Source organism: Pan troglodytes, chromosome 3 (assembly GCF_028858775.2).
Source record: "Pan troglodytes isolate AG18354 chromosome 3, NHGRI_mPanTro3-v2.0_pri, whole genome shotgun sequence".
Taxonomy (NCBI): Eukaryota; Metazoa; Chordata; class Mammalia; order Primates; family Hominidae; genus Pan; species Pan troglodytes.
This window is the reverse complement of record NC_072401.2, coordinates 83648976-83666989: the sequence shown is the minus strand read 5'-3', so window position 1 is coordinate 83666989 and position 18014 is coordinate 83648976. Positions and strand designations below refer to the sequence as shown.

The window sequence follows — 18014 nt, the reverse complement described above, 5'->3', positions numbered from 1 at the left end:
TGAGGGGAACCGTGTTTGGTGTGTCGGAGGACAAAGCCGATTAAGCAAAGGGAGGTGTTTTCTGCAGGTTATTAAAGGTCCAGAGAAGCAGCAGAGGGCCAGATCACATAGGGTCTTAGAGGACATTATAAAATTAGGGAGCCATTGAAGGATTTTGAGCTGGAGTGGGACATGATTTGCCTTAAATTTAAAATGATTATGTTGGCTGTTCTGTCAGAGTAATTGTTGGACTGCAAAGACATACAAAATCAGTTGGAATAATTCAGCAAGAGATGATGGCAGCCTGCGCACAGCTGGGAGCAAAGGAAGGGTTGGGACGTGGTCAGATAATGGGCATGGTCTGAAAAATGGGCATGGTCTGAAAAAAGACCCAGAGACATTTGCTGGCATATTGGATATGTTATATGAGAGAAAGAGTTGTCATAGGGAACGCCAAAGTTATGTCTAAGAACAGAAAGAACAGAGCTGCCATCTACTGAGATAGAGGCAGGGGAAATTGGGAATTGGGTCTTACTCATGTGAAGTTTGAAAAGGCCATTAAATATCTAAGCAGTGATGTCAGGTAGGAAGTGAGAATAAAAGTCTGGAATTTAGGAATAAGAAATTGGCTAGAGATATAAGTTTGAGAATCAAAAGTCTAGTGGGCATCAGGCCAGGTACAGTGGCTCACGCCTGTAATCCCAGCACTTTGGGAGGCTGAGGTGGGTGGATCACTTGAGGTCAGGAGTTCGAGATCAGCCTGGCCAACATGGTGAAACTCCACCTCTACTACAAACACGAAACTTGGCCAGGACTGGTGGTGGGATCCTGTAATCCCAGCTGCTAGGGAAGCTGAGGCAAATAGTCACTTGCACCCGGGAAGCGGAGGTTGCAGTGAGCTGAGATTATGCCACTGCATTACAGCCTAGGAGACAGAGCAAGATTCTGTCTCAAAAAAAAAAAAAAAGAAATAAAAGAAAAGAAAAAAAGAGTCTAGTGGATATCAAAGCCTTGACACCAAAGAATGAGTATAACTGAAGAGAATTGTAGTATGAGATTAAGATCTCAGAGACTCCAGTGTTAAACTGAGGACTTGGCATATCAGCTCTCTCTTTCTATGTCTGTTTTCCCTCTGGACTGCTTCCAGTCTCAGGTAAATTTTCCCCTCAGGGTGGTGATGTAGCCACTAAAACTCCTGGGTTTCCATCCTATCCTATTAACAACTTAGGTGAGAAGATAGCATCACTTTTCAGATTGCTGCAGTAAAGTTTCAGGATTAAGGTGGAATTTTGTTCAATTATCTTGTTGAATAAACAGATAAATAAATGAATTATTCAAGCTTATGGATCCAGATGTTTCCAAAGCAAAAACTCCTGGATTTATAATTATAGATAACATAATTATAACATAATTATATTATAATTTATTACATTATAATTATATTTATCATATACATTATATATAATACTTATAATTTATATCGTGCATTATGTAATATATAACAATTATATTATAGCTTATAATAATATTAATTAATTGGAGTCATATGTCCATTTCTGAACCAATTACTGAGGCCAGGGAATAGAAGATGCTGATTGTACAGATCTGGGTCACTTGCTTACCTATAAATATGGAGGTTTGGGTTCACCCTAACAAACCACATAAACTAAGAATTTCCAAGGAAAACCAGTATACCTTTACTGAAAAACAGGTGAATTGTTGGTGATCAATTGTTCATTACCAGCAGGAATGTGGTACCTCCTCCTAAGAAGCTTCCTGTGTTGGGGGAGACCAGTAAGTCTGTATGCAACCATGATACTGTGTGATAGGTGTGCTAGAGATAGATAGGGTGGTGCTGAAGCCTTATGAAAGAGCATCTGATCTTTAAAAAAAGTATCAGAAGGATTTCCCAGAGGAAATGACATCTAAGCTGAGAGCAAGAAAAATTGAAATCCAGAAAAGTGAGCTGGGGGTGATCAGGACAGTGTTGTTATCATGTGCGTGGCTACAGGGAGAAGGGTGTATCTGGAGAGTTGAAAGTAGCATGAGTGACATGAAAAACAAGATCAGTCTGGGTAGGTGCCATAGCGTGAAGGAGTTTAAAGCGGTGTTGAGCTTGGAATTCTTCCTGATGGCAGTGGAATGCCACTTCATTTCTGTTTCACTTACTTCCAGGAAACTTGGAGAACGGGATGAACTTTGAAGGATTTATTTGTTCACTTGAGCTGCCCCTATTGATTTGCAACATTTACACCCTTTCTTTACTCCTCATATGTTTCTCTCCTTTTTTTCTGCCTCATGAAGGTGATGGTGCCAATGATGTTAGCATGATACAAGTGGCAGACATTGGGATAGGGGTCTCAGGTCAAGAAGGCATGCAGGTGAGTGGATATTGTGCACCCAAGTTCTGTGGCCTTGACCTGCCCATCCAAAGGCAGCATTCTCCATGGTAAATTCTCTGTAGCAGAGTGAGGCTGTGTGTGGCTAGCTGAGGAGTGGGAGACAGGAAGTTTACCTATCTATTCATTGATTTTTTTTACTAGGTGAGTATTATGGCATTTTCCTGGGTAATTTTAGCTGTATTATTCACTTGTTAAAAATAGAGCTTATCTAAAATCACAGGAATATATATTTTAGTCCTGCAATGGCTGCGTAAATTCTGACTCTGAAGAAGCTACTAAGGATTTGAATGAAGGACCTAAAGATCTTGAGGCAGGAGACAGAGGGAAGAAAAGGGAAAGAAGAGGAAATGAGAGGAGAAGGAAGGAAGTGGGAGTGTCCTATTTGTGCGCACGTGTGTGTGTGTGTGTGTGTGTGTGTGTGTGTTGGATGGTATTTTAGGCACAAAATTCAGATAAAAGCTCATAATCCAAAAAACTGATTTTCATTCATGTATGGAACAAATGCGGTCAGAAGAAGGTAGAATATGAGGCCTAGGGTTTCCCGAGAATTGTGCTGTGTCTGTTCTAACATGTTTGATCACTCAGGATGGCATTCTCTCCCCATTGCATCTGCAGGCTGTGATGGCCAGTGACTTTGCCGTTTCTCAGTTCAAACATCTCAGCAAGCTCCTTCTTGTCCATGGACACTGGTGTTATACACGGCTTTCCAACATGATTCTCTATTTTTTCTATAAGAATGTGGTATGTAACCCCAGAGAATTTGTCCCTTTTCCCTTCGTACCTTCCAAGACTGTTGCATCAGGGATGAAGACGAAGTGTCCTATGCTAAGCTTACTTTCCTTATTGATGTATTGGGAACAGCCAGGACTGGTCTTGCTGTCTTTCCAGAACTAAGCTGGGAATGTGCTGTGTTTCAGCTGCTGACAGCAAATTGCCAGGCTTGTCCATCTGCTAACATTTTCTACTCCCTGTGCATTTAAATTAAGTCCTGTCTGTTTCATTTAAAATCCAGTTTTTGACCTTCCATAAAAAAGGCTGTGACAAGAAGAATTATGAAATGTTTAATGCTATCTGTCAGTACAGAAAGAAAAGGTTTGCATCCGTTTTACTGGAAATACCAAAAAATATGAGCTCTTCCAAATTAATGCCCCATGTGTTATAATAAAGACACAGATACAGATGAAAACCTAGTATGTCTTAGCGTGTAGCTGGCTGTTGCTCACAGATGCAAGAATTCTCTAGCCAACCTATAAAATGTATTTGTGCTCAGTAGTTATTTAATGATAAAGGAACTATATTTTGATTCTATAATTCCTAAAAGGGCAGAATTTGATTAGAAATCCAGGCCTCTAATCTTCAGCCTGCTATTTCAATTTCAGTTTCCTTTTTTTATAAAATCATAGGTAATCAGACGTAAGTATCTTCTAAGTGGGGTAATTATGTAAATATCATGAATTTTAGGCAAAATTCACTCTTAGTCTTTAAAGTCCATATGTAGTATGTTAGTAGTAGACATGGGTTGATGTCACTCTATTACAATACCATTTTTAGGGGAAAAAAAGCCATTTTTAGGACATCCCAAATGTGTAATTTAGAACTCTGTGTGCACATGTATGTCCATCAGTAGGAACATTTTTTTTTCCTGCAGCACAATACACTTTTCAGGAATCTCTCAAGACTTTACTGATTAGAATTAGTGCAGTTAGTCAAAGTTTAGTAAAACTCAGATACTTTAGGAAAATATTTGAAATGTATAAAATCTCTGCCTGAGTATGTGCTTCTGGGAAAAACTGCAGCTTGTAATTTACAATTCCAGAGCTTAGTGGTCAATGGCTTTTAAAGAGGAGCCCCTCTCCCAAGTTTTTATTTTAAACCTTTGCATTTGTTCACCTTCTCCCCTATTGTGGCAATATCCATTCACCTCCTCACCTCCTTTTAACTCCGGATTGAATCTAACAGTAAAGAAATACTAGTATTAGGAGGATATGGTATACACTCTCGAAGAGAGGGAGTGTTCATTAGTAAAGAGAATCAGGACCTTGGTGGTCTTCCTGCTCCATAATCCTTTTTTTTTTTTTTTGACTTTTTAAAAAATTATACTTTAAGTTCTAGGGTACATGTGCACAACGTGCAGGTCTGATACATAGGTGTACATGTGCCATGTTGGTGTGCTGCACCCATCAACTCGTCATTTACATTAGGTATTTCTCCTAATGCTATCCCTCCCCCAGGCCCCTACCCCCCAGCAGGCCCCAGTATGTGATGTTCCCCGCCCTGTCTCCAAGTGATCTCATTGTTCAATTCCCACCTATGAGTGAGAACATGCAATGTTTGGTTTTCTGTCCTTGTGATAGTTTGCTGAGAATGATGGTTTCCAGCTTCATCCATGTACCTACAAAGGAAATGAACTCATCCTTTTTTATGGCTGCATAGTATTCCATGGTGTATATGTGCCACATTTTCTTAATCCAGTCTATTATTGATGGACATTTGGGTTGGTTCCAAGTCTTTGCTATTGTGAATAGTGCCGCAATAAACATACGTGTGTATGTGTCTTGATAGTAGCGTGATTTATAATCCTTTGGTGATATACCCAGTAATTGGATTGCTGGGTCAAATGGTATTTCTAGTTCTAGATCCTTGAGGGATTGCCACACTGTCTTCCACAATGGTTGAACTAATTTACACTCCCACCAACAGTGTAAAAGCATTCCTATTTCTCCATGTGCTCTCCAGCATCTGTTGTTTCCTGACTTTTTAATGATTGCCATTCTAACTGGCATGAGATGGTATCTCGTTGTTTTGATTTGCATTTCTCTGATGACCAGTGATGATGAACATTTTTTCATGTGTCTGTTGGTTGCATAGATGTCTTCTTTTGAGAAGTGTCTATTCTTATCCTTTTCCCACTTTTTGATGGGGTTGTTTTTTTTCTTGTAAATTTGTTTGAGTTCTTTGTAGATTCTGGATATTAGCCTTTTGTCAGATGGGTTGATTGCAAAAATTTTCTCCCATTCTGTAGATTGCCTGTTCACTCTGATGATAGAAGCTCTCTAGTTTAATTAGATCTATTTGTCTATTTTGGCTTCTGTTGCCATTGCTTTTGGTATTTTAGTCATGAAGTCCTTGCCCATGCCTATGTCCTGAATGGTATTGCCTAGGTTTTCTTCTAGAGTTTTTATGATTTTAGGTCTAACATTTAAGTTTTTAATCCATCTTGAATTAATTTTTGTATAAGGTGTAAGGAAAGGATCCAGTTTCAGCTTTCTACATATGGCTAGCCAGTTTTCCCAGCACCATTTATTAAATAGGGAATCCTTTCCCCATTTCTTGTTTTTGTCAGGTTTCTCAAAGATCAGATGGTTGTAGATGTGTGGTGTTATTTCTGAGGCCTCTGTTCTGTTCCATTGGTCTATCTCTCTGTTTTGATACCAGCACCATGCTGTTTTGGTTACTGTAGCCTTGTAGTATAGTTTGAAGTCAGATAGCGTGATGCCTCCAGCTTTGTTCTTTTGGCTTAGGATTGTCTTGGCAATGCGGGCTCTTTTTTGGTTCCATATGAACTTTAAAGTAGTTTTTTCCGATTCTGTGAAGAAAGTCATTGGTAGCTTGATGGGGATGGCATTGAATCTATAAATTACCTTGGGCAGTGTGGCCATTTTCACGATATTGATTCTTCCTACCCATGAGCATGGAATGTACTTCCATTTGTTTGTGTCCTCTTTTATTTCATTGAGCAGTTGTTTATAGTTCTCCTTGGAGAGGTCCTTCACATCCCTTGTAAGTTGGATTCCTAGGTATTTTATTCTCTTTGTAGCAATTGTAAATGGGAGTTCACCCATGATTTGGATCTCTGTTTGTCTGTTCTTGGTGTATAGGAATGCTTGTGATCTTTGCACATTGATTTTGTATCCAGAGACTTTGCTGAAATTGCTTATCAGCTTAAGGAGATTTTGGGCTGAGACAGTGGGGTTTTCTAAATCTACAATCATGTCATCTGCAAACAGGGACAATTTGACTTCCTCTTTTCCTAATTGAATACCCTTTATTTCTTTCTCCTGCCTGATTGCCGTGGCCAAAACTTCCAACACTATGTTGAATAGGAGTGGTGAGAGAAGGCATCCTTGCCTTGCACCGGTTTTCAAAGGGAATGCTTCCAGGTTTTGTCCATTCAGTATGATATTGGCTGTGGGTTTGTCATAAATAGCTCTTATTATTTTGAGATATGTTCCATCAATACCTACTTTATTGAGAATTTTTAGCACGGAGGGCTGTTGAATTTTGTTGAAGGCCTTTTCTGCATCTATTGGGATAATCATGTGTTTTTTGTCATTGGTTCTGTTTGTGTGATGGATTATGTTTATTGATTTGTGTATGCTGAACCAGTCTTGCATCCCAGGGATGAAGCCGACCTGATCATGGTCGATAAGCTTTTTGATGTGCTGCTGGATTCAGTTTGCCAGTATTTTATTGAGGATTTTCGTGTCGATGTTCATCAGGGATACTGGTCTAAAATTTTCTTTTCTCGTTGTGTCTTTGCCAGGCTTTGGTATCAGGATGATGCTGGCCTCATAAAATGAGTTAGGGAGGATTCCCTCTTTTTCTATTGATTGAAATAGTTTCAGAAGGAATGGTACCAGCTCCTTCTTGTACCTCTGGTAGAATTCGGCTGTGAATCCATCTGGTCCTGGACGTTTTTTAGTTGGTAGCCTATTAATTATTGCCACAATTTCAGAGCCTGTTATTGGTCTATTCAGAGATTCACCTTCTTCCTGGTTTTGTCTTGTGGGGGTGTATGTGTTCAGGAATTTATCCATTTCTTCTAGATTTTCTAGTTTATTTGCATAGGGTGTTTATAGTATTCTGTGATGGTAGTTTATATTTCTGTGGCATCGGTGGTGATATACCCTTTGTCATTTTTTATTGCATCTATTTGATTCTTCTCTCTTTTCTTCTTTATTCATCTTGCTAGCGGTCTAATCTTTGTGTTGATCTTTTCAAAAAACCAGCTCCTGGATTCATTGATTTTTTGAAGGGTTTTTTGTGTCTCTATCTCTTTCAGTTCTGCTCTGATCTTAGTTATTTCTTGCCTTCTGTTAGCTTTTGAGTGTGTTTGCTCTTGCTTCTCTAGTTCTTTTAATTGTGATGTTAGGGTGTTGATTTTAGATCTTTCCTGCTTTCTCTTGTGGTCATTTAGTGCTATAAATTTCCCTCTACACATTGCTTTAAATGTGTCCCAGAGATTCTGGTACACTATGTCTTTGTTCTCATTGGTTTCAAAGAACATCTTTATTTCTACCTTCATTTAGTTATTTACCCAGTAGTCATTCAGGAGCAGGTTGTTCAGTTTCCATGTAGTTGTGCAGTTTTGAGTGAGTTTCTTAATCCTGAGTTCTAATTTCATTGCACTCTGGTCTGAGAGACAGTTTGTTGTGATTTCTGTTCTTTTACATTTGCTGAGGAGTGCTTTACTTCCAATTATGTGGTCAATTTTAGAATAAGTGCGATGCGGTGCTGAGAAGAATGTATATTCTGTTGATTTGGGGTGGAGAGTTCTGTAGATGTCTATTATGTCCACTTGGTGCAGAGCTGAGCTCAAGACCTGGATGTCCTTGTTAACCTTCTGTCTCCTTGATCTGTCTAATATTGACAGTGGGGTGTTAAAGTCTCCCATTATTATTGTGTGGGAGTCTAAGTCCCTTTGTAGGTCTCTAAGGACATGCTTTATGAATCTGGGTGCTGCTATATTGGGTGCATGTATATTTAGGATAGTTAGCTCTTCTTGTTGAATTGATCCCTTTACCATTATGTAATGGCCTTAAGTATTTTCTAAGTGGGGTAATTATGTAAATATTGTGAATTTTAGGCCAAATTCACTCTTAGTCTTTAAAGTCCATATGTAGTATGTTAGTAGTGGACATGGGTTGATGTCACTCTATTACAATACCATTTTTAGGGGGAAAAAAGCCATTTTTAGGACATCCCAAATGTGTAATTTAGAACTCTGTGTGCACATGTATGTCCATCAGTAGGAACATTTTTTTTTTCCTGCAGCACAATACACTTTTCAGGAATCTCTCAAGACTTTACTGATTAGAATTAGCGCAGTTAGTCAAAGTTTAGTAAAACTCAGATACTTTAGGAAAATATTTGAAATGTATAAAATCTCTGCCTGAGTATGTGCTTCTGGGAAAAACTGCAGCTTGTAATTTACAATTCCAGAACTTAGTGGTCAATGGCTTTTAAAGAGGAGCCCCTCTCCCAAGTTTTTATTTTAAACCTTTGCATTTGTTCACCTTCTCCCCTATTGTGGCAATATCCATTCACCTCCTCACCTCCTTTTAACTCCAGATTGAATCCAACAGTAAAGAAATACTAGTATTAGGAGGATATGGTATACACTCTCGAAGAGAGGGAGTGTTGGTTAGTAGAGAGAATCAGGACCTCAGTGATCTTCCTGCTCCATAATCCTTGAGTGGCCATTCATACTGATAATCTCCAGACTTAATTGATATCTCTTATTTACCTAGCTAAACAATGCATATTTTATATGCTATGCAAAGATCTTGGACCAGAAGCCATTAGAGTAGCTTATCTTTCTGAGACCATGGTTCTTGGATGTTGGACAACCTTTGAGGTGCCAGTGAAGACTATGGATTCATTCCCCCAGAATAGCGCCCCAAACCACAAACAATACATTTTCAGAAATTGGTCCTGATCCATGTCCATAGATGCTAGACTAAGAAAATCTATTCTGGCCAGGTGCGGTGGCTCACGCCTGTAATCCCAGCACTTTGGGAGGCCGAAGCAGATAGATCACGAGGTCAAGAGATCAAGAAATTCAAAATCTAGTCTAAGGATTGTGGCCCTTGTCCTGAGGTTCTAGTGTATCTATGATGACCATAATTTTTTTTTTAATGAGGCACTTTACAGATCATGACTACTTCCTTGTTTGTGTGTTTGATTTTTGAGACAGGATCTCACTCTGTCCCCCAGGCTGGAGTGCAGTGGCATGATATCGGCTCACTGCAACCTCTGCCTCCCGAGTTCAAGCTAACCTCCCACCTCAGCCTCCTGAGAAGCTGGGCCTAAAGGCACGCGCCACCATACTTAGCTAATTTCTGTTTGGTTTGGTTTTTTTTGCGGGGGGAGAGACAGGATTTCACCATGTTGGCCAGGATTGTCTTGAACTCCTGACCCCAAGTGATCTGCCCGCCTTGGCCTCCCAAAGTGCTGGGATTACAGGCATAAGCCACTGCATCCGGCCGATGATGACCATTTTCTAATTTGATCTTGATACTAAGCCCTAAGGTAGTATAACTCTCATTTTACAGAGGAGGAAATAATAATTCAGGGTGGTTAGGACAATGACCTAAAGGCAAAGAATCAATTAGAAGTATCCCCCAGCCTTGAGACAAAACTCTCTCTAAGTCCAATGTCCTTTCCTGTGGCCTGCCCTCCTCAGGAGCACAGAGCTTTTTATAGTGAACTTAGTTTGTCTGAGACAAAATACTATAGGAAACCATGTAGAATGCCTGTGCCTGGACTCTAGGGTCACCAACTATCCTGGTTTTCCTGAGAGTGTCCCGGTTTTAGCACTGGGCATCCCAAGGCCTGGGAAACCCCTCAGTCCCAAGCAAACTGGGATGGCTGACCACTCTGCTGGCACCATTCCATTTCACCACTATGTATTTATGAACCCAGAAGGCAAGAAAATGGACATTTGTGCTGTGCCTACTCCATGTCTGTGCCAGGCACTGGGTTAGATTCTCTTCATCTAGTGTTGAATCCTTCAGTTTGAATACTGGTTCTGCTACTTATTAGCCATGTGGCTTTGGGCAAGTTTCTTAGTCTCTCTGTGCCTCAGGATCTTAGTCTGTTCAGGCTGCTGTAACAAAGTACCACAGACAGGTGGCTTGTAAACAACATTTCTTCCCCACTATTCTGGAGGCTGGAAATCCAGATGAGGGTACCAGAATGGTCAGGTTCTGGTGCGGGTTTTCTTGTGGATTGTAGATTTCTCATTATATCCTTACATAAAAAGAGATGAGATGATGAGAGCTCACTGGGGTCCCTTTTATAAAGAAACTGATTCCATTCATGAGGTCTCCAATGTCAAGGCCTAATCACCTCCCAAAGGTACTACCTCCTAACACTGTCACAGTGGGGATAGTGCTCTGTGCTCTCAAGTAGGGCAGACCACAGGAAAGGACATTGGTCTTAGATAGAGGGAGTTTTGTTTCAAGAGGATTTCATATAAATTTTGGGATTAACATTCAGTTAATTACACTTAATTAAATTAACATTCAGTTAATTACACTTAATTTCCTGACCTGTAAAATGGCAACAACAATGTAATTCCCAGGTTGTTATGATGATTAAATGAATTATTCCTAAAGCACTTAGAACAGTGCTAGCACCACATAATAAGTGGGGTGTGAGTGTGTGCACATACATGTGTGCACTTTAATTTAATAAATTATTTACCAAAAAAAGCTGCAAGGTAAATTGTGGTCCTATCTTATATAAGAAAACTGCAGAGAGGCTGAGGTCACCCAGCTCAAAATGGCAGCATTTGGAATGTGTAATCATAGCACACATTACTGTTTCTAAGATCTGAATGTCCTTCTTTGTGTCTCTAGGCCTATGTGAACCTCCTTTTCTGGTACCAGTTCTTTTGTGGATTTTCAGGAACATCCATGACTGATTACTGGGTTTTGATCTTCTTCAACCTCCTCTTCACATCTGCCCCTCCTGTCATTTATGGTGTTTTGGAGAAAGATGTGTCTGCAGAGACCCTCATGCAACTGCCTGAACTTTACAAAAGTGGTCAGAAATCAGAGGTAGGTGTTAAAGCAAGAGTGCTTGGATGGATGCATATCCATTGTCAAAGCCAGTGTGTTTTCTTAGTTAGCCAAATATTGCAGTCTACTCAGAACTGTTTGAAATATCTGATTGTTTTAAAAGATCTCTACTTATGTGGCAGATATTCACTTACTTAACTTTGAGGTAAATACAGATTAATCTATGAAGGGCCTTATGTACTTAGAAGAAGAAATCTAAAGTTTGAATCTTACAACCAATAATATCTAACATTTACTAAACCCCATTGCCATCTATTGTGCTAACTACTTAACATCCCCCGTCTGATTTATCTTCATGAAAACACGTTGAGACAGAACCTAGTGTTGGTCCCATTCTAAGATGAAGAATCTGAACCTCAAAGGGGTTAAGTAATTTTTCAAGAAATCCCACCACTAAAAAGTGGCTTGGTATATGTTAGAAAGAATAGGTTATGTTTACTCTGAGTTTAAATTCTGGTTCTGTGGTATGTGACCTTGGTAAATTTTTTAACTTGCCTGTGCTGCAGGTTCTTTATGGGAATGAAGTGAGGATTAAGGAAGATAATACAGGTACAACTTCCAGCCATAGCAAGCTCTCAGTGTTGTCATTTTTGCCCTCCAGAATTAACCAGAAATTTGAGGAAATCCCAAATTTAAAATAATGCATTTATTTTCATCGGTCTAACTATTCTGACTTGAAATGCCTTTCTGGAATGGAGAGTCATTTAGTGTCCTTACACTACTTAGAACAACCAACAGAGAAATCACAGATTCAGCTTTCAGGAAAGAAGGGGTCCTTATAATCCTCTAATATCATCCAATCCATTCAGACCAACGAACTACATAGGTTTTCCTAAAGGAGTCCAGTCTGACTTAAAGTTCAAGCCAGGATGCAAGAACATGTGGTTGATGTCAGAGAAGCTTGTCCCACGCCCCAGGCATAATTGAAATTCCAAATCCACGGAGGAAAGGAGGGTTGAGGGAGATTTTCAGTCAAAGTTTTTATAGCCTGTGTTTTAAAAGCCCATTTGTATGGACTAAAGATTGTTATTTGTCCTTATCCTTGGGAGACGTGAGATCATTGTTTCCTGTTGTTGAATCCTCTCACCAATCCTTGTACACATTGTTCTAGTGAGCTGGCCAGTTATATAAAACATGATCACAGCAGGCAGATTGTCCCAGCATGTAGCTATTGATAAAAGGTAACTGATTTCATTGACTTTACCTTCTAAAATTTGTCCTTTCTTTGAACTTGGCCTCCAACAAAATTATGTTTTATGCTTGGGTCGTTTTCCTGTGTTCAGTGTCATGAAATATACTCTCCAGAGCTACAGAATCTCTCTCCTCTAAAGATGAGTCTGGAAGTCTGCAGTCAGAAGCTTCCCTTCCACGAAGCCTCACCCCCATCTCTCATCACCCACAATCTTCTTTTTTGACTTTGGCTTCACGTCCAGACTTTCCCCTTTCAGTTTCCAGTGGACTCCGTGAGTTAATCCCTCCAGCCTCTCATTTATCTTAATCATGATCCTTCTCTCTTTACTTTTGTAAGCCCTATTCCTCATGTGACTGGGAAATTGTATTTCTTTCCTTTTACTCTAGGTTCTTTGAGCAACCTCTATTTCCCCAGATGCATGAAGTTATATTTTAACTTATCCCTAAGTGGTTCTCTCTTGTCCAGTGGCATTTTGCTTGCCCCTTTGTCTCTGGCACATTCTCTTCCACCATTGGATTGGGCTTCTGCTGAGATTTTATGGAAGAAAGGCAGGCAGAATATCCTTCATATCCAATGAGGAAATAATAGAAGAAGATATAGAGAAAAGTGGACTGGAAACAATGAATCTTCATTGCTTTGATTTTCCAGAGAACGAAGGGATAAAAAAGGATAGATGTAAAAATTCCAAGTATATTCTTCTAAAGAATGGAAGAATGTATATGGAGAATTTGTATATTTATAAAGCTTTGTTCTTTAAGAGACAGTGAGACATTTTCAAGGAAGTTTCAGCCTCTGTATTTGGAAGAAAACAAGACTGAGAACATGTTAGGAAAAGACTAGCTCAGGGATGTGACACATGTTTTTCCAATTTTGTTCATGGCAGATATCACTAATAAGTGATAGCACTCTTTCCTGCTGGATCTGAATGCAGCCTCAGAATCCTTCACACAGCCTCAGAATCCAACTTCAGAGTTGGCTCTTGTTTGAAAAGTCATCTTCAATCATTTGACTATTGTCTCTTACTCTTTCTTTTTTTCTCTAAGATTTGTGTAGGAAGCAGTTTAGTATATGAAAACTTGTATATGAATACTTTATTAACCCAATAAATATTTGTTGGGCACCTGGTATGTACAAGACACTGTTTTAGTCACTTGAATAAAAGAGTCAACATTCTATTCTATGAGCTTGCATTCCACTGAGAGAACTAGAGCATTTATTAAACAGAGAGAATTATTCCTGATGGTGATGAGATACTTCTCAGGTTTCCATTGTAGTAAGTGCCTGAGTGGGCACAGCTTTTAGATTGGTTTGGTGTGCCTGTATGAGGAAGTGATATTTGAGCTAGGACACAAGTAATGAGGAAATATTCATGTAGGAGGTCCAGGAAAAGAATTCCTGGCCGAGAGACTAGCACAGGTGAATCCCTGAGGAAAGAATGGATTTGGCACATTTGAGGAAAAGAATGAAGAAGGTCCATGTTGCAGAATCAAAATGGCAAGAAGTAACCCTGGAGAACTATTGAGTGGGCAAACCATGTAGGACCTTATAGGTCATGAGAAGAAACTTAGATTGTGTTGGAAATGCAGTGGGAAGTCATTGGAGGGAGTGGAAGGAGTCAATTTGATCAATTAGAAAGATGGCATGACCTGGTTTACATTTTTTAAGTCCATTTCCAATTTGCCTTAGGAATACTGCGCTGGCAGCAAGCTGCCTTTTTTTTCTAAATGGGAAATGGGTTTAAAACCATCTGGCTGATTTTGTAAGATTGGATTGAGAATAGGGGAGGAAGCAAAGAGGGCAGTTAGATGGCTATCCAGCCATTCATAGAGACAGTTGATGGTGAGTTGGAATGAAGGGAGTAATTTAGAGAAAGAGAAATGGATAGAGTTGGAGAAGTTTTGAAACAGTACTTTCTGATCAGTAGGAAAGGAGAAGTTAGTACTACCGGCTGTATTTCAGCTAGATTTAAAGTTTATCCTGTAATAAAGGCAACATGAGTTGAATAAATGTTCCTTCAAGGATTTTTTTCATGTTTACTTGTGAACCCATCACATTCAGTTACCCTTATCTTTACCTCTGTTGACAAATACCACTTGAAGAAATGGAGCTTTCTCTCAGAGAAACAAATGTAAGTACTGGCTTGTGTTGTTTCTTTTCTTGGACCCTTGTTAATCTTACTCCCTCCCCGTTATCTGCTTCATTTCTAGGCATACTTACCCCATACCTTCTGGATCACCTTATTGGATGCTTTTTATCAGAGCCTGGTCTGCTTCTTTGTGCCTTATTTTGTGAGTCTTTGTTCACTCAGTATATTTGTTATTAATGAATCAATGATGCTTCTTTGTACTTTGCCACCAATTTCAGCATAAAGGAGGGCAGATTGCTCATATAATCAGGTTGATTATTAACTGACTAAATTATAATCTCCCCAAAAATATATGTTAGGTAATGGATTAAATTTAGATAGACATACATAGTTTGAGTCCTCTTAGGCCTCTTGTTAACTCTGTACTGCTTAAAAATTTTTATCAACGACTTGAACAAAATTGGATGTCTGGCTATATAATTAGATTAGTCAAAAATCAGACAGGCTGGGCACAGTGGCTCACACCTGTAATCTCAGCATTTTGGGAGGCTGAGGCAGTTGGATTGCTTGAGTTGAGGAGTTTGAAACCAGCTTGCACAACATAGTGAGGCCACCATCTCTACAAAAAATTTAAAAATTAGCTGAGTGTAGTGGTGTGGACCTGTGGCCCCAGCTATTTGGGAGGCTGAGGTAGGAGGATTGCTTGAGGCCAGGAGGTCTAGGCTGCAGTGAACTGTGATTGCGCCACTGCACTCCAGCCTAGACAACAGAGTGAGACCCTGTCTAAAAAAATCAGAGAGGCAATGCCAGAATATGAAAGCTTTTATTAGTGAGTGCTGGGCTAATTCGACTCGAATGATATTCAGAGCATTAAATTTAAGATTCCATAAGTAATGTCTTTAAAACTATAAAATCTGTTTTACAGGTAAAGAATGGAAGAAATGTAACAAAGCAAAAAAAGTATAAACTTTAATTTTAGAAAATTTAGGCTAACACAATACACAAAGCAGCATTATATAGCTGCTCATCCACATATACCGTTCTCCTAAAGAAAACACCTGTTTTATCATGGGTGGTGTTAATAGAAGCACAGTATTAAGAATGAAAAAGATGATCATTTCTAAATTGACAATTTTTATTCTTTATTCAAATAAAATCATTTGAATTAGCCTTGCTAGAGTTTTCTGGCTATACTGCACTTCAGGAGAAATATAAACAAGACAATCTGAAGTATATTCAGAATAGAATGAAGATGATGGTGAAACATGAGAAAATTGTGTCATTAGAGGAATAGCATAAGGACTTGAAGACATATAGGAAAGGAGGGTATATTTTCCTAGGAAAGATAGTTATAATAGCTGCCTCAAAGATTTGTAGCTCTATTAAATAGAACAAATTTCTCTATACCTTAAAAAGCTAGAAGTGTGAGTAAAAGGTTCCAGGAGGATCAATTATGATTCAGAATAAAGAGGAATTCCAGTTGAAAAAAACTGAAGATTAGATGCCCTGTCTGGGAGAGAGTCAGTCTCTTACTTGTGGAAATGTTCAAGTTTATTTCAAATGGCCAGTTCACAGGGACCTTGTAGAAGGGATTCAAGCCTTGGTTGAGCTGTAGATAAAGTGATGTTACCCACACCAAGTTGCACAACTCTCCAGGATCATCTAATGTCCTCTCTTTGTAGACCTACCAGGGCTCAGATATTGACATCTTTGCATTTGGAAACCCCCTGAACACAGCTGCTCTGTTCATCATTCTCCTCCATCTGGTCATTGAAAGCAAGAGTTTGGTGAGTGGTTTTCTTGCCTCTGAAGTAGCCTAAAATCTTTTATGCTTGGGGATATGTCTTCTATTAGCAGTGACCCTGAAGATAAGTGGTAATGAGAAGAGTAATGAATCTATGGGAGAAGGGTGATCACAGCTACTCTGGGTGATCATTGAATGCCATTATGCTGAGGTTGATGTGTAGCTGGGGATAGTGGAAAACACCTGCCTTGCTCCCTTTGGTAGTATCAGTGGTGGAGGGTTCATGGAGATGTGAGACAGACTGGAGGGATATTTAACCTTCATTCTTCAAGACCAAGCTGATTACTTTTAGTGAAAATGAAAAAAGGTGTTGTATCATAATCCTGGTACAGTGACTTTAGGGATGATTTTATGCCTTCCTTATAATAGAAAAAATCTTTTTTGGCTCTCCTTTGGGTAAAACCCTTCAGTGGTTTCCCATTGTACTTGGAATAAAATATGAAAGCCCTAAGATGGTGCAGTGACGCTGTACTTCTCTCTTCAACCTCATTTCCACATATTCGTGGGCTGGAACCACCTTATCCCTCTTTCAGTTTCTTCAATACATTGAACTGATTACCACATCAGGATCTTGGCACTTAGCATATCTTTTAACGGAGGTAATTTGCATTCCCCCTTGCATCCCTGCACTTCGCCCAACGCAAATGTTATTTTAAATTTCATCAAAAATATAATTTCCCCCAACAGCCTTTCCCTAACCATCCATTCTCTGATACCATTCTCTTGCTCTTACTCATAACTCTAATCATAATTTATAATTATTTATTTAATTATGTGATTATCTCAGACCAGGTGCAGTGACTCACACCTGCAATTCCAGAGCTTTGGGAGGCTGAGGTGGGAGGATCACATGAAGCTAAGAGTTCAAGACCAGCCTGGGCAACATAGTGAGACCCTGTCTCTAAAAAAAATAACAAAACTAACTGTGTGTCATGGCACCTGCCAGCAGTCTCGGCCACTTGGGAGACTGAGGAGGAGTCTCACTTGAGCCCAACAGTTGGAGGCTGCAGTAAGCTATGATCATGCCACTGCATTCCAGCTTGGGAAACAGAGAGAAACCCTGTCTCTAAAAACAAAAAAAAATGTGATTATCTTATTCATGTTTATCTTCCGCATTAGCCTATGCTCTCTGCGAGGGTAGGGTTCATGCCTATTTTGCTCACCACTGTATACCAGTGTTAAAGGACAAGACTGGCACACAGCAGGTGCTCAAAAAATATTTGAATGGATAAATAAATGATGAAATAACCAGTTTTTGGGTTATGTTTACCATCCTGATAACATATGAATTTTAAATAGGAAATAGCTGAATAAGGTTATAGTTTAAAATATATGAAGTTATATTACAAAATTATTTATAACAATTTCTAAAGTAGGGCTGATTATTTTGGACATTATTTGCTTTGCTTACAATCATCTATAACAAAATATTACAAGCTAAAATGTAGTAAAAGGTTAATAACTGCAAATACCAGATGGGTAAAGGAAATTCTAGAACTGAAATATTTGGGATTGTTTTTATACCTATTCAATTTTTAAGCAATTGCATTGGTACTTTTGGTGGCCACCTGAGAAAATGCCAAAGGTTCTGACATTTATTAGTGTGCCAGAGGATTTAACACATAAAGTGTATCAGTTTGGGTTCACGGATTATGAGCAACATCATCTGAATAACCTGAACAAATAG

General features: G+C 39.2%; 1 protein-coding gene across 11 annotated transcripts in view; it reads left to right on the top strand.

Moving 5' to 3' along the window:
• The window catches only part of ATP10D (ATPase phospholipid transporting 10D (putative)), a 113810-nt gene that overhangs the window by 86663 nt on the left and 9133 nt on the right, over window positions 1-18014 (top strand). For 10 of the 11 annotated variants that reach the window (XM_063808919.1, XM_063808918.1, XM_054683164.2 and 7 more), the window contains 5 exons: window positions 2284-2360; window positions 2997-3122; window positions 11024-11224; window positions 14645-14725; window positions 16206-16310. In XM_063808919.1, coding sequence (XP_063664989.1) covers window positions 2284-2360; window positions 2997-3122; window positions 11024-11224; window positions 14645-14725; window positions 16206-16310 — 590 coding nt within the window. The remainder of the gene's footprint in view (window positions 1-2283; window positions 2361-2996; window positions 3123-11023; window positions 11225-14644; window positions 14726-16205; window positions 16311-18014) is intronic. The other variant, XM_063808923.1, reaches the window with a different exon arrangement.